Genomic DNA, 14,911 nt, shown 5'->3' on the forward strand with positions numbered 1-14,911 from the left:
TTAAGCTATCGTTCATGAATGCGGAAGTAATTGTTTTTAAATAGAGGCGGTCTTGTGCGTCTCCACGTTTCACAATTGGACAACGTAATCCCAAGAGAGGATGCTTCACAAGCTGATGAGCATCCTGAACAACACTTCATCCCCTAAATGAATAGCTTGTTGAGCTGAAGATTACTTTCAGTGGCAGGCTAATCTTCCCCAAATGTTGCTCTGAAATACACAGGTCATTCTTTCCAATGGCAATCAAACTTTACAACTCTTCACCTCTCCTCTTATTTTACTTTTATGTTTTTGTTTACATGCACAGGAGTCACATTTCCTTTGGGATGAATAAAGGATTTCTGCACTGTGCACAAAAGGCTTAGGCCACTATTAGATTTGTTGTTTTAGTAAGGTCATGATGACCACCTACAACAAAAACTTTTTTTGGCGTTTTTCAATATTATGTACTTATTTCCTGTATTTTCTGGGACAAATATATAAAGTCCTCTCAACATTGCTAAAGCAAAACATGTAAGGTGGCCTAAAGCAGTGGTTTTCAAAGTGGGGGCCGCGAGGGGGTGCCAGGGGGGCCTCAGCAAATTGGAAGGAAAAATAAAAGCAACAAATAAATACATTTGAGACATTTAAAATATACCTATTACTGTGAGGGTTGTTATACAATGCCATTATAATAATTTGTTGCATATCTGAACATTATATTTTCCATCATAATGACTGGGAGTAAAAGTAGCGTGATAGCTCTCATATAGCAGAAAACCCCAAATGCTCCATCGTGAAGTGCTTGTAGCTAAAATTAGGATTAAGGAGAGTGGATTAGGATTATCTTAATGTATTTTTTACATTTGCCGTAGTATTGTTGATGGGTTTAATAACACATCAAGGGGGTCCTTGGCCAGAACCTAGTGGTATTTGGGGGGCCTTGTCGTGGAAAAGTTTGGGAACCCCTGGCCTAAAGCATGCACAGTACTGTAATATGTGACTTGCCATTCATTTGAGAAGTGCAGTATAAATAAATTACACTATTTTTATTCAACTAGAAATACAAAAGGTTGTAACCAAACAACACAGATATACATCAACTTGAACTACAATCATATTTGTGACACTATCTTAACTGTATGTGAATATTTTTTTGTTTTGTTTTTACACCTTAAAAAGTATTTATTTATATAGACTTTGTGTAACTGTTTAATTCATGAAGGTACTGAAAGAAAAAAATAAGATTATACAGCATTCTGTTAGAGATGACATAACTATTAATATACAGTCTTTCCACACAAATATCCTCATAAAAGTAATATGGCTCAAACAACATACATTAGTCTCATTTAAAAAAGGTTCTTCATCCTGTCCCAATGGAACAGTGTATTTTTCAAATGAAAACACAAAAGACACAACAATGACTGACACCTAACAATTGGCATGCTGTCAATATTTAACTAAGCGTTCTTTGCCAGGTTCTAATGACTTACAATACATGTTAAGAACCCAATCCTTAATCTCTCCCACTTTATAAACACGGAGGGTTGATTCTGGAGGAAGCCATTGTAAAAGAGAAGACTAAAAGGCAATTATGTTTATGTAAAAGGTGGAAACATGAGAATATCAACAGGGTCTGTACAGATGTATGCATCAGTTACTTTTCTTAGTCCTCAAGCCAACAAAAAACCCCACTGCCATTCAGTAAATAAACTAGTAACATCTTCAGCTGTCCTCTACAGCAGTCTGTGTGTTTGTAGTAGGACTATGTTTTGTGGCATCTGTGACAACGTGTCTCTCAGTCATATGTTCTGATTCCAGCCTACAACAAAACAGGAAAATATGTTTTTTAAATATTTTTAAACAGCAAAAAAACATTCCTTTATCAATTATTGAGAATATTATTTTCTTATTTTTTATGGATTACAAAACATCAACTACACTAGTATTACAGTACCTGCTGGAAATGGCAAGTTCGGACTCAGGGCTTTCTTCGGCATGTAGAGATTCTGGGTCACATTCAACATTTTTCTTTAGAGATTCTGACTCCCCATTTACTGGTTTTAGATCTTGGAAATAACAGAGATGGCAGTGTGTTAGGAGTAGTTTAAACATGTCTTGCTTATCAAATACAGGTAATCCAGATACAATTTAAACAAATAAGATGTGCACTTGGCCATACACATGCATTTCCATCAGGCAGATGCACTGTGGTAATGGCAGCATATTTCAGTGGTGAAAGCTACTGATCTCTGTATGTTGTCTTCCAAAGTATTGAATAAAATCAATCAATCAGTTTTTTTTTTTGCCTTACACCCCCCCCCCCCCAAACTGTAGAGATGCATCTAAAAGCAAAAATAGAATATTGTGGAAAAGTTAATTTTACTCTAATTTGACATTTTCAAGCCATTTTTGATTTAATGTCGATGATTACGGCTTACAGCTCACGGAAATCAAAAATCAGTATCTTATAATATTAGAATAAAGAGGTTATAATACAGCAATGACTGTTTACTGAGCCTTTAATCTCTCAGCCTGGTTCATTAAACACAACCACAATCATGGGAGACTGCTGACTTGACAGTTGTCCAGAAGACACTCATTGACACCCTCCACAAGGAAAGTAAGCCACAGAAGGTCATTGTTGAAAGGGCAGGCTGTTCACAGAATGCTTAATCAAAGTATATTCATGGAAAATTGACTAGAAGGGAAAAGTGTAGTAGAAAAAGGTGCACAAGGTGCAACAAAGATGACCACAGCCCTGAGAGGACTGTCAAGCAAAGCCGATTCAAGAACTCCATACGAGCCACCATGCGAAAATGGGGAAATGGGTTACAAGTGTCACATTCCTAGTGTCAAGCCACTCCTGAACCAGAGACAAGGTTAGACGGAGAAAAATAACTGGACCGTTGCTCAGTGGTCTACAGTCCTCTTTTCAGATGAAAATAAATTTCATTTGGATATCAAGGTCCCAAGAGTCTAGTGGAAGAGTGGAGAGGCACAGAATGCTATGTCATCTGCTGGTGTTGGTCTACTGTGTTTTATCAAGTCCAGAGTCAATGCAGCCTTCTACCAGGAGATTTTAAAGCACTTCATGCATCCATCTGCTGACAAGCTTAATGGAGATGCCCATTTCCTTTTCTAGCAGGACTCGGCACCTGCCCACAGTGCCAAAACTGCTAGTTACTGGTTTGTTGACCATGGTATTACTGTGCTTGATTGGCCAGATAACTCGCCTGACCTGAACTCCAATAAGAATCTATGGGGTATTGTAAAGGGGTAATTCCGTGTCAAATCAGATAAAGTTGTTGCTGCACCGTCTCAGATTTTGTTCAATTCTTGTCTATATCATCAATGGGTCTTAAAACCAAGGCCTGGGAAATATTTCTGTGAAAACTTCTTTTTCAGACCTTGAAATTCTTTCATTTTTACAGCATGCCAAAAATCAAATGTTTTATTGTAAATGTTTATTTTGGTGTTCCCAAAACACCTGTAACTACATGCATTTATTCTGTGAATGGGACTTGGGACAATATTGGTACTTTACACACTAAATGTCCATATACTTAGCCATTTCCACATAGATTTTGATGTCCTACTAGCTACCCCACATACCATTTCAGTTGACTGAAAATGACACAAAAATACAAACATGCCTTGTCTTATCCTTTATATTGTCATGGCCTTTTGTTTGGGACAACATTAAAAAAGGATTATATTTCTAGAGAAAATACCGATTGATGGCAGGTGTGTCACAATAAAGGAGTTTTGAGACCCTCAATATCACTTTTTTGCATGTTTTTTTCTGAAACTAGGGACATCTATAAAACCAATGAGACTGTGGTACAAACTTTTAACAATTGAATCGTACTGAGAACATGTTTGTCTTCCATTCTATAAAGTTTGGTGATGCTAGGAATAATACTTTTTAAGATATAAATGTCCAAACATGGCCTCCAAGATAAGGCCTTTTAGAGAATGTAAACAATCAAGGGCAAAAAGTCTATAAAAACAATAGAATTCAATACAAATATTTCACAGGTTTTAGTTATGGAACCTAAACATTGTGTAGACAAACTCTGAGGAAAATCGGAGTAGGTGTTGCAACCATTTTCCTGGATTTTGTCTGATTTGACACGGAATGACCCAAAGAGGAAAATGAAAAAAATCAGTCCCAGCAATATAGACAACTTTAAGGCCATTATCAAAGAAACCTGGGCTTCTATTACACCTCAGCAGTGCCATAGGGTGATTGTATCCATACCTACCATTGATGCAGTAATTTGTGCAAAAGGAGCCCGACCAAGTATTGAGTGCATAAATGAACTATTTAAAATTCGTCAGATTAGTTATTTTCTTTTCAAGAGCTCAAAATAACCTCTTTAGAGATATTACTATTTGATTTTCATGAGCTGTAAGCCATAATCATTCAGATTAAAACCAAACAATGCCTTCCAATATTTCACTTTATATGTAATGAATCTAGAACAGGGGTCGGCAACCTTTTTTGCCTGGAGAGCCACTTTTACCAAATGTAATATTTTTTTAGTCTCAGAAGAGCCACATAAAGACGGTTACAAGAAAAAGGTTGGATATTTAACGTACAGTTACTTTCATTCAGAGGCTTTTTAAATGCATGTCACCATTTAAGGGCAACTCCATGCAAAACTGTCATATCCATAATGCAACTAAATACCATGGCATTGTGTTGGATTTATGGATGTGACCGTTTTGCGCGGAATTGCCCTTAAACATGAGCGCAGGTTTGTCTTTATATTTTTGTATATGTGAGAAAGATTTCTCACATGCAAGTGGAATCGAACAGGGTTAACACAGCAATAGGCTACTAACTCGTTGCAGTGTGCGATATATAACGGGCAGTTCATTTCGCATTTTCAGAATCAGTCTTCGGATGGAAACTTTCCCATTTCAGCCTTGTGTTCGCTGACGTTTCCTTTTTGACATGTTCCTTATCTAGCCTACAGCAAGCGCACACATCAACAATAACAATTAAAGTGTTCTCGATGACTGAAATGGAGGGAAATCTGTGATTTTGTTTGATATTGACATGGCAACAAACCACAAATGTAACAATATTGTGCAGCTACGGTTACGGAGTCAAGTGAGGTGGAAAGTTATATAGACTAAATTACTCAGATAGACTTATTACATTTTGAAAATGAACGAACTAAAATAAAATACATTTTAAATAAATACTCATTATTTCATTTCAAAAGCTGAGCCACATCAGAGGGATCAAAGAGCCGCATGCGGCTCCGGAGCCACGGGTTGCCGAACCCTGATCTAGAATATATGAAATTCACTTTTTGAAATAAAATATGGAAAAAAATAACTTTTTCACAATATTCACATTTTCTGAGATGCAATGCTACAGGCTACTATGAGGAGCACATGGGTCACATCAAAATCATGATGCGATTGTCTTAACGTAACTGCCTTTGGAGCAGAATGCATATGGCAGAATTGGCCCCTAAGTGAATTTGGTGAATTTTACAACAGGCTGTTTATAAATGCAGAGAGATGCTGTACTCTGAAGGAGGGTCTTTATTGATTCCAGGTACAACTTGCAGCGTATGTAACAACCAAATTGTGCGTTACATTTTAACTTGGTTTAGGCTTGTTTGCTGATTGATATCTGAATACAACTAATTTAAATGTAAAGTCTGCATTGTTGTTACACATGAAAAGTTTTTATGTGGGGGTGTTGTGGCACAAGTGGATACAGCCTCCATATCACATTCGGGTCCAAATGCCCCTGGGTTTGAGTCAGACCCAGGTTACTTCCCAATCCCACCCCATCTCTCTCTCCTATTTGCTTCCTGTCACTCTCTTCACTGTGTTATCTGATTTTAAGGCATAAAAGCCCCCAACAAATAGACATTTAAATAAAAACATTGGCATGAAACATGTAATGGACAAACAATAAGAAACTGGAAAAAGAGAAAAGGTGATACCACAAGCAATGCCACAGCCTCCAGAGGGGTACAAAAAAGTCATAATTACACTGAATGAGCATAAGGTATGACAACTACTGTTCCAAGGAAAAATACCTTGAAGTTGAGGCTCTGTTCCACCATCGTCCTGGTTCTGGTTCTCCAGTTGAGTTTTGGCAATTGGTTCACCTTTACCTACAAACTGCAGTTTCAATTTGTTGTACACTTCACTTGCTTTTTCCATTATAGCAGTGCTGGCTTTGTATCGACGGATCTACGAGAGTTCAGGAAAAAAACAAAACAAATGAAAAACCACCCCACTGCTGAACACTAATATTACATTTGAAGAAAGGGAGCTGGAGCACACTGATTACTTGCAGTCTTATTTTAGTGCAAACAGACTAACATTTTGACACAACTGTGTCTTCCTCAGAATCAATGATGACCAGAGATGAGACACCCAATATATTGAAAACAGATCATTGGAACAATTCCAGGATCTCCGCTGGATTGGCTAAGATGTAATTAGTCTCATCACTGTGTCGTTAGGTCACACCACCCCAGTGTTTCCCACAGAATTTGATAGAATTTGTGGCGGTAGCATGACTTGGACAACAGGGTGTGTGTGTGTGTTAAGATTGTGTGTACGGCGCAAAGCAGCAGTGCTGCGCAATGTTTTGAGCAGAACTTTTGTCGGACACCCCGTTTCTATTTTAATTCTGTCGCTTGCGTTGCTTTGCCATTTTGAATGAGAAATATGACTCAATAGAAGGGCATATTTAATGGATTCAATGTGGACAGAGCATTCAATGCTACACAAGTCACTCGCACGGATACAGTGAGGATTCCCTGTTAGGGGCTTGAATTTTGTGCGGGCGGTTATGGGTAGCCAGTGGAGCTCAGTGAAATAACATTGGAGTAACGTGTACCCTTTTCTGTTGATTCAACACCAGACACATTGAGAATAATGAATCATCTGTCTAGATCTTCAACTCAACTGCATTGTGTTGTCTGCAGTATTACATTAAAGAATTTATCTCTTCACTTTTTCTCCTTACCTTTTTGAGAGTAGTGATGACATCAGAGTTTTTCTGTAGGATGGCACTAGTGACCTGTACTGATTCAAGATCGGTCAGTGCTTGTAGACAACGTTTTATGTCCTGTCATAAAGCACAAGACAGTTCACATGTTAAATGCATCCCAAACCACCTCTATGCACATACTTGAATAAAATGATTAATACCCCTGGAAAATATTAATTTAATGTTGATTTTCTCTTTATCAATATGTTTGTTCTGATTGAAAATGAATGACACTGCCAAATGCCAAAAGGTTGGAAGACAATGTGGTAACATGGAATCACAAAAGAAAGAGTTTTCGTTTTTTTTAAATATTTTTATGAAAAATGGTTTGTCCAAAATTATTCATACCCTTTTTAAATAATCAATGGAAACATCTTTATTTGCCATCACAGCTCTCAAAATGGTTCTTATAATACCTACCAAGCCTCTCCATGTCTCCACAATGATTCTAGACTGCATCTTTTCAGCAGCAATTCAGGTTTTTAGGCAGGAACAATTATTTGCCATCACTCTGGCCTTGTGCTCACTTTATTAAGGATTAAGGTCTAGACTTTTGCTGGGCCACTCTGAAATGTTGATATTGTTCTCTGTTAATCATTTCTTGCCTTGTTTCGCTGTATGTGTAGGATCATTGTGTGGTTTAATGGTCCAATGCCGCCTATTGGGGCACGTCTCTCGGCACACTACCTGATCTTTTACTCCAGAATCTTAATGTAGCCCCTTGTTTTAGTGTTACCATTTACTTTGAGAAGGTCACCAGGTCCCACCGGTTGAAAAACATCCCAATAGAATCATTTTCTCATCCCCAACACTTAAATTGGACATCGTCACTGGGATTTAATGCTTCTTTTTTATGCCAATCTCAGGCCATGTTCCTGGGTCAAAAATAAATCCAGCGAAAGCTAAATTCTTTGTCCAGGTGTGTCCTTATAAAGGTTAAGCGGAGTTGTGCATGTTTGGAGAAGAGTTATCCATGATCAGCATCCATGATGACCAAGTGGTCCATTTTGGGATGGGGTGAAAATTTCAACCACCAAAACACCATACCCACAGTGGACAATAGCTATAGAAATGTAATAGTTTTGGGTGTTTTTTAGACAATGGGGCCTGGCAACATTGTTAAACTGAATGGCATCATGAGAAAAAGGACTGCCGTATTTTCCGGACTATAAGTCTCACTTTTTTCCATAGTTTGGCTGGTTCTGCGACTTATAGTCAGGTGCGACTTATATATGAAAAAATATATAATTGAACATATTTTTAAATGTTAATTCATATTAACTGACATGAACCCTACATGAAACATTCTATAGTCGCGAGAGAGTGCTCTCAAATGCACAAGTTCTGTGCGCTTTCAGTCAGAGATTAGTGCTTGCACTACCTGAAACACACGTGCATAGCTAAATCCTCAAATAATGGCCGGGATTCTATTTATAGCCGGGCCTCAGATTCGGACAAATAAAGGCCAGTAATTTTGTTTCGATTTAACTCATAAAAGAGCCCTTCTTAATATTTTATATTGTTGGTTGGTTTAATAAAGTCATTGTCCTACACCATGAGTCTCCAACACGTCACTCTCAAGCTAGTCGCTTGCCGCCCCCTTCTGAGCTTGCCAGAGGCTGAAGCAGTAACCTAGCCTACATTTAAACACGATTGTTGCTGCCAGGCATTAGCCTACGAATTATATAAAAAAGTAAATCATGCATAATTAAAAAAATAACTCAGTTTAGGCTATCGCTGACCTCTTTGGCTATACGGAATAAGGTTTCCATTACAGCACAGAACACGTTCCATGAATGGATGAAAGCGGATGCCTTGTCTCGCAATAAGCGGATGGAAATCCCGACACTCTTTCAACTACAGGAAACTTAATAGTGAACCATCTAATACCCCACAGATTTCAGTGATCATCAGTACCGATATTTAGCAATGTAATCAAACGGTAAATTAAATCCCAAATTCAACATCTTCTGCTTTTGATAGCCTACCGGTATGCCGCTCCAAATAGTCTAGGTCCTGGGAAAGATTTGTATGCACTTCATTTAGAGGAGAATATCTCAACTGTTATAGACTAATATGACCCCATTGAGCAACGTGGGATGTGTGCCAAAATCGCTACCCGGGACGAAAGTCCTGAAAATGACCACAATAGGTGACACTATTAGCACATTATAGGTGAATGGGACTTCATGTGCATGTGCACACAAGAATGGCTGTCCCTGTCAGCTGATATCCATTGCTGCAAGTACTGCAAATGTAAGGGAGGCAATAGTTGTAAAAATCCTATCACTGAATGAGTTCTCATTATAATCCCCATACCTGGACTGTTGAGAAAAAGTTGAAAGTTTTACCTTGCAACACAGGGAATAAACCTGTTGTTCTGTATGTTTCACTTTAAGTTAACGTTCCAATGATAATAGCATAGTTATATTACATTTCTACAGCTACATTACATTGGTAACATCTACAGAAACACAATTAAAAAGTATCAAACCAGAATTCTTACACTACATGGTCATTGAATAACATTGTGATCACCTTAGAAAATATGTAGCTTGAAGAGTTTATGTACGCATATTTAATGAGATATTGGCTAATTTGCATATTTTAATTTATTTTTAAGACAAAGTGTAATACAAAAAGTATTTCTCTTAATATGAAGATTAAACTGGTAGAAGTTTATGAGAATATCTATTAAGGAAAAAAAAAGTCCCATTCACCTATAATGTGCTAATAGTGTCACCTATTGTGGTAATTTTCAGAACTTTCAGAACTGGGTAGCGATTTTGGCACACATCCCACGTTGTTCAATGGGGTCATATTAGTCTATAACAGTTGAGATATTCTCTGCTAAATGAAGTGCATACAAATCTTTCCCAGGACCTCTACTAAAATGAAAAGTAGGCCTATTTCTCAGAATAAAACACACCACGTAAGAAATAAAGGCCTAGCTGCCTCGAATACAAGCCTGCCTCAAATAAAGGTGCTGTGCTTTGCGCAGCCTAAATAAAAGACCCCAGCCATAATTTGAGGATTTACGATAGTCTGTCTCCTAAAAATTCCTCACCCGTTACAGACATGCAAAACATTTGAAAACAAAACTCACTGCCATATATTTGATCGCTGTTTTGCTACAAATGATCTTTCACGTAATGAATGCGCACACTATAGTGAAAGAAGGCCTACTATGCGCTCCATGTCTGTAGCTGTCTGTTCACATCCGCAATCGATTATAACGCTCCTCAAACGGAGAACACATCCATGTTCTCTCGTGTTATAGGCTGTCATGCTTCTGTGTTGCGAATTTCCTGACGGTTCCTGATCGCTAAAATGCTTGATTGCATTGTATTCTAGGATACACCGAACTTGCAAGCGGGATATTCTTCCTACAGGCAGTAGGGGCGGGCGAGAGAGTATTCATTCGCCCTGTAATGAGTCATTTAACCATATACCGACTTACGAAGATGATTAATTAACACGAAAAGGTTGCCTGGTGTCCCTGTAACATCCTCAATAGTCCAGTTATGTAGTCTCTGTCTGTTTTTTAAACTGTATTTCTAAACAGTGCAACTTATAGTCCAGTGCGACTTATATATGTTTTTTTCCTGTTCATGACGCATTTTTTGACTGATGCTGACGATTTTGACCAATACTCCGGAGTGACTTATAGTCGGAAAATACGGTACATCAAGATTCTTCAAGACACTGAGCAGGGAACCTTGGGCTCATAGGCAGCATTGGACCTTTAAGAAAGACAATGATCTGAAACATCCAGCCAAAGTGGGAAATAAATGGTGAACAAGAAACAATCGAGTCGAGACATCAATCCATACAAAAGTGAGAACATGGCCAGAGTGATGGCAAATAATTGTTCCTGTCTCAAAATCCAAAATTGCTGCTAAAAAGGTGTGGTCTAGAATCATTGTGTAGACATGGAGAGGTTTGGTAGGCATTATAAGAACCATTTTGAGAGCTGTGATGGCAAATAAAGATGCTTCCATGGATAATTTAAAAAGGGTATGAATAATTTTGGACACGCCATTTTTCATAAAAATGTTAAAAAGATAAAAATGCTTCTTTTTTGATTCCATGTTTCTACCTCATTGTCTTACAACCTTTTGGCATGTGGCAGTATCATTTTCAGTCAGAACAAACATATTGGTCAAGAGAAAATCAACATTAAATCATTATTTGCCAGGGGTAAGAATAATTTTGCTCTTAACTGTATTGTTACTTTCTCTAATACTCTAGGTTGTTTACCATGATATCATTTCAGTATCATAATACTTAGGTATGGTATAGATGTCATAATTTTGGTTTTGTACCATAACTAATGTCTACTGAAAACAAACTAACATTGGTCTTACGTGCTTCAACAGAGTTCGGACAGCCAATCAGGACTTTGGATTAGGGCTCAGCTCTATTTCATGATAGTCTGGCTGACATCAAACCAATGTTCAATAGAGTACTGAAGTCATGAAGCTATGTCAAAGCAGCAATTTCACTGGATCTAAACAAATCAATCTAACCATAGTGGTGACCATAGAGGTGGCTTTCTTAATCTATTTAAATAATTCTACAACATTTCTGTTGTTAAGTATATTCTTTTACACTAGGAATTGCATACTACAACATATATGCATACCAACACAATGAAATTTTATTTTAGCATGGGTTTCCTCCGTAAGAGACCTGCATATAACTTCACAACAAGTAGTTAAAAATCTGAAACTCACAGACGTGTCAGGGCTTTATTTTTGAGGCAAAAAACGTCACTCTTAACAGCCGTCGCATTTGATAAGACATGAAATATACACTGGGATTTTGTTTCTTATTATTACATCTGACAGGGAATCCGTGTTATGTGGCTAAGACGCTGCCTAGAAGGGAAAACACGTTTTAAACGGCTATAGCATACATTTAAAAAGAATTTATGGAGGTAGAAACAATGGCACATGTCTATATGCAATTCTGTCTATGCCACTTTGAAAGTTTGTTTAGATCCAGTGACACTGCAGTCATGGATCGGAATGTCACACTTCGGTACTCTATTGAGAATTGGTCTGGACAGTGTCAGTTCACTTTCAATTTCTAAGGAGCATAACCAGTGGGTGAAATAAACATAAGTTCGTACACTACACTCTTACGGAATCTTGTTGGTCCAGGCCATTTTAGAATATCTTTGTAAAATAAAACAACAATGATATCTTTTCAAACTTTCTTTACTTTATAAAGGCATGCAGCAAGATGCAACATTCAGTAAGCAGCCTGGAAGTATTGCCAGGTTGGCAAGGGGTTAACTCACTGGACTGTCAACTTTAAGTGCAAATTTGATGTCCGTGTGGAGCTTCTGCAGTTTCTCCTCAGGAGATGGCTCTGTGAACCAGACAGGACAAAAAGCTCAGAGTTTGAGTGTGTGTATTTTTTAGTACAGCGATCATATACATTATAGTCATCATGGATCTACCACTAAACTGTTACCACTGAGAGACTGGTTAATAAATGGTAGTTCTAGTTCTCTTGTGAAATCACAGAAATCCTTACCCTTCTTTTTGTTCTCTTTCTCTGGCGGATGTTTTGGTCTATGCTTTGATTTGTCCTGCTTACTCCTGGAAAAAATAAAAGCAGGAATTGATTACCATTCTTGTGGGTTAAGTTAAAGGTTGGGTTAACAGTCTACACATTCTCCAAGTGAGCTCCATATGAGTCATACAAAGTTCCTAGAAAAGGTTTTGAGATTTAGCTAGAATGTTGGCGGCTTCCAACTACAATGGGTACCATTTAGAAGTGGCCACTTCATTCGCGCTTCCCGTGATTCAGGCCGCTGCGTTAAATGTATTACCACTTTTCACCACGAGGTGGCAGCGTTGTAGCATTGACGGTAAACAGGGCAGCTGACTGCATTCAGACGCGTTGCAACGGCCAGTGTTGTGCCAGTTCACAGCTTTTCTGAACTAGTTCAAGTTCAGTTCATACATGCTCAAAGTGAACAGTTCACGTTCAAAGTTCACAATTTTAATTCTGAACTAGTTCAAAGTTCAGTTCATTTGACTTTTTTCGTGAGATATTCAAATTAATACTTTTTTTCACACTACGAGCTAGAAATCACTATACGTTCTTTGAAGCTGCTCATTGTAGACATTAGCTTATGACACTGCAATTGTGGGTTTCTTACCAGGTGATGAAACTTACAGCAGTACAGACAAGGTAGACCAGTCTCCTTGCCATCACTTCCACTAGCCATTTTTTTTTTTATTGCAGCGCTTTCTCTCACTCTCGTCATTGGTCTGTCTCTCTCTCTCTCTCTCGCTCCTCCAGCCCTCCGCGCTCTCGTCGTTGCCTGCTACGCGGCGTTGCTATGCCTACCCCGCTCTGCTGCAATTCATTACGGGTACCGTTGTGCGGAAGCCAGTATGCTATTCAACTATTCTCAGCCGGACACTACGTTGCCCGCAATGCATTGCGCACACAATGTCAAAACCATTTCTGTCTGGTGATGCATGATTTAAGCGGCACCAGCGAGAATACAGGAGGGAGGAACTTTCTCTCGTTGCGTTTCAAAAGAGAAAACAGATGTCACTCAGTTTTCAATGGAAAACAAATTCCAACGTTCATTTACAGTGATGTCTGCCGTTCATGACACATAATGTGAACTAATTCACGTTCAAGTTCTTTATTAAAAAATGTGTTGCATTCAGTTCAACGTTCACGAAAAAATGAGCATGTTCAATGAACGCGTTCTTTTGAACTCGTTCACGCACAACACTGGCAACGGCAGTGTGATTGGCAATCCGCAGACCGGTGCCGGGCCGTGGGCTGGACATGTGCTATACGAAGCAACTGCATTGGCTTCTCGCGCGTCTGTGCAAGTGAAACTGACAAACTCGTGGGTAGGCTAGAAGCAACGATATTTAAAACAATGAATGAAGTGGATTCCTGTAATGTTCATGAAAACAGCATAGCGATTGGATAGCCTAATAAATCGCGACTTGTTGTAGGCCTAACAGTAGCTTATATCGTAGCAAATAGCCTATGGCGATGACATATTTAAAATAGATTTTTTAAATACATTTCACTCGTCTCGCTGGAGTGAGTGCAGTGTTTCCCACAGAATTTAATTATATTTGTGGTGGTAGGTTTGCAGAATTAACTTGAATGCAACAGTTTTTAACAAATTAGCGCAGCGTGGTTATGATGCTAACCAGATTTAAGCACAATTTAGTACAACCTGGAAAATCATTGTGTGGTGGTCAATGTTGATATTGTTGTGGGCCGCCACAAATAAGTCAATGTATGGGAAACACTGGAGTGCATAATGTGGGCTGTTGCGGAAATAAAATAATTAGGGAGATGATCTGCATAAAATGAGACAGTTTATTTTTTCCCGAAAAGTGGGGTAGCCACTAGCCTTGTGACCTCATGAGCTAAACCATTAATGAAAGCAAAACAAACATAAACAAAACAGCCAGATGCCTCTTCATAAAATAACAAAGGTATCGGCAGGCTATATTAAAAGCAGAAGATTTTCAGTTTGCTTCGAGATTTAATTCACTTTTGGATTGTTTGAGCATAGTGCTAAATGTTGGGACTGTCGCAGGAGACATACTGTATCAGCCATCGAAATGAAAGCTCATCAGGGGGTAATATTGTGGAAACAACTGAAAAACGTTGGGTAAATATATGGTGCGTGCCTCGACAAAATGAGTCTAGTTTGACACAATAAAAAATGGGTTTATTAGATATTCATAATCCACAGACCTTAGTGTTAAGGTCATTTGTTCAATTCCGTTTAGCCAACCCAGAGATATTGGCCAAAATGTGAAGGCTATCCTCATCTCAGCAAAAAAACAAGTTTTGAGAAAATCAGCTTTAAAGTTCGAACTACACAGCACA

The 14,911-nt window shown here is 38.4% G+C and overlaps 1 protein-coding gene across 1 annotated transcript in view; it reads right to left on the reverse strand.

The window, feature by feature from the left end:
• Positions 1–1,013: 1,013 nt before the first annotated feature.
• Positions 1,014–14,911, reverse strand: part of hdgfl2 (HDGF like 2) — an 88,983-nt gene continuing 75,085 nt past the window's right edge. Inside the window, exons 11-16 of the mRNA XM_076277775.1 lie at positions 12,563–12,627; positions 12,324–12,394; positions 6,995–7,096; positions 6,054–6,210; positions 1,940–2,051; positions 1,014–1,804 (exon numbers count right to left, since the gene is read on the reverse strand). Coding sequence (XP_076133890.1) covers positions 1,708–1,804; positions 1,940–2,051; positions 6,054–6,210; positions 6,995–7,096; positions 12,324–12,394; positions 12,563–12,627 — 604 coding nt within the window. The 3' untranslated portion in view covers positions 1,014–1,707. The remainder of the gene's footprint in view (positions 1,805–1,939; positions 2,052–6,053; positions 6,211–6,994; positions 7,097–12,323; positions 12,395–12,562; positions 12,628–14,911) is intronic.

The sequence above is a fragment of the Alosa pseudoharengus genome, unplaced genomic scaffold (assembly GCF_046254945.1).
Source record: "Alosa pseudoharengus isolate Yale_2024_CS ecotype anadromous, Long Island Sound unplaced genomic scaffold, YU_APseudo_1.1 YU_APseudo_1.1_scf_11, whole genome shotgun sequence".
Lineage (NCBI taxonomy): Eukaryota > Metazoa > Chordata > Actinopteri > Clupeiformes > Clupeidae > Alosa > Alosa pseudoharengus.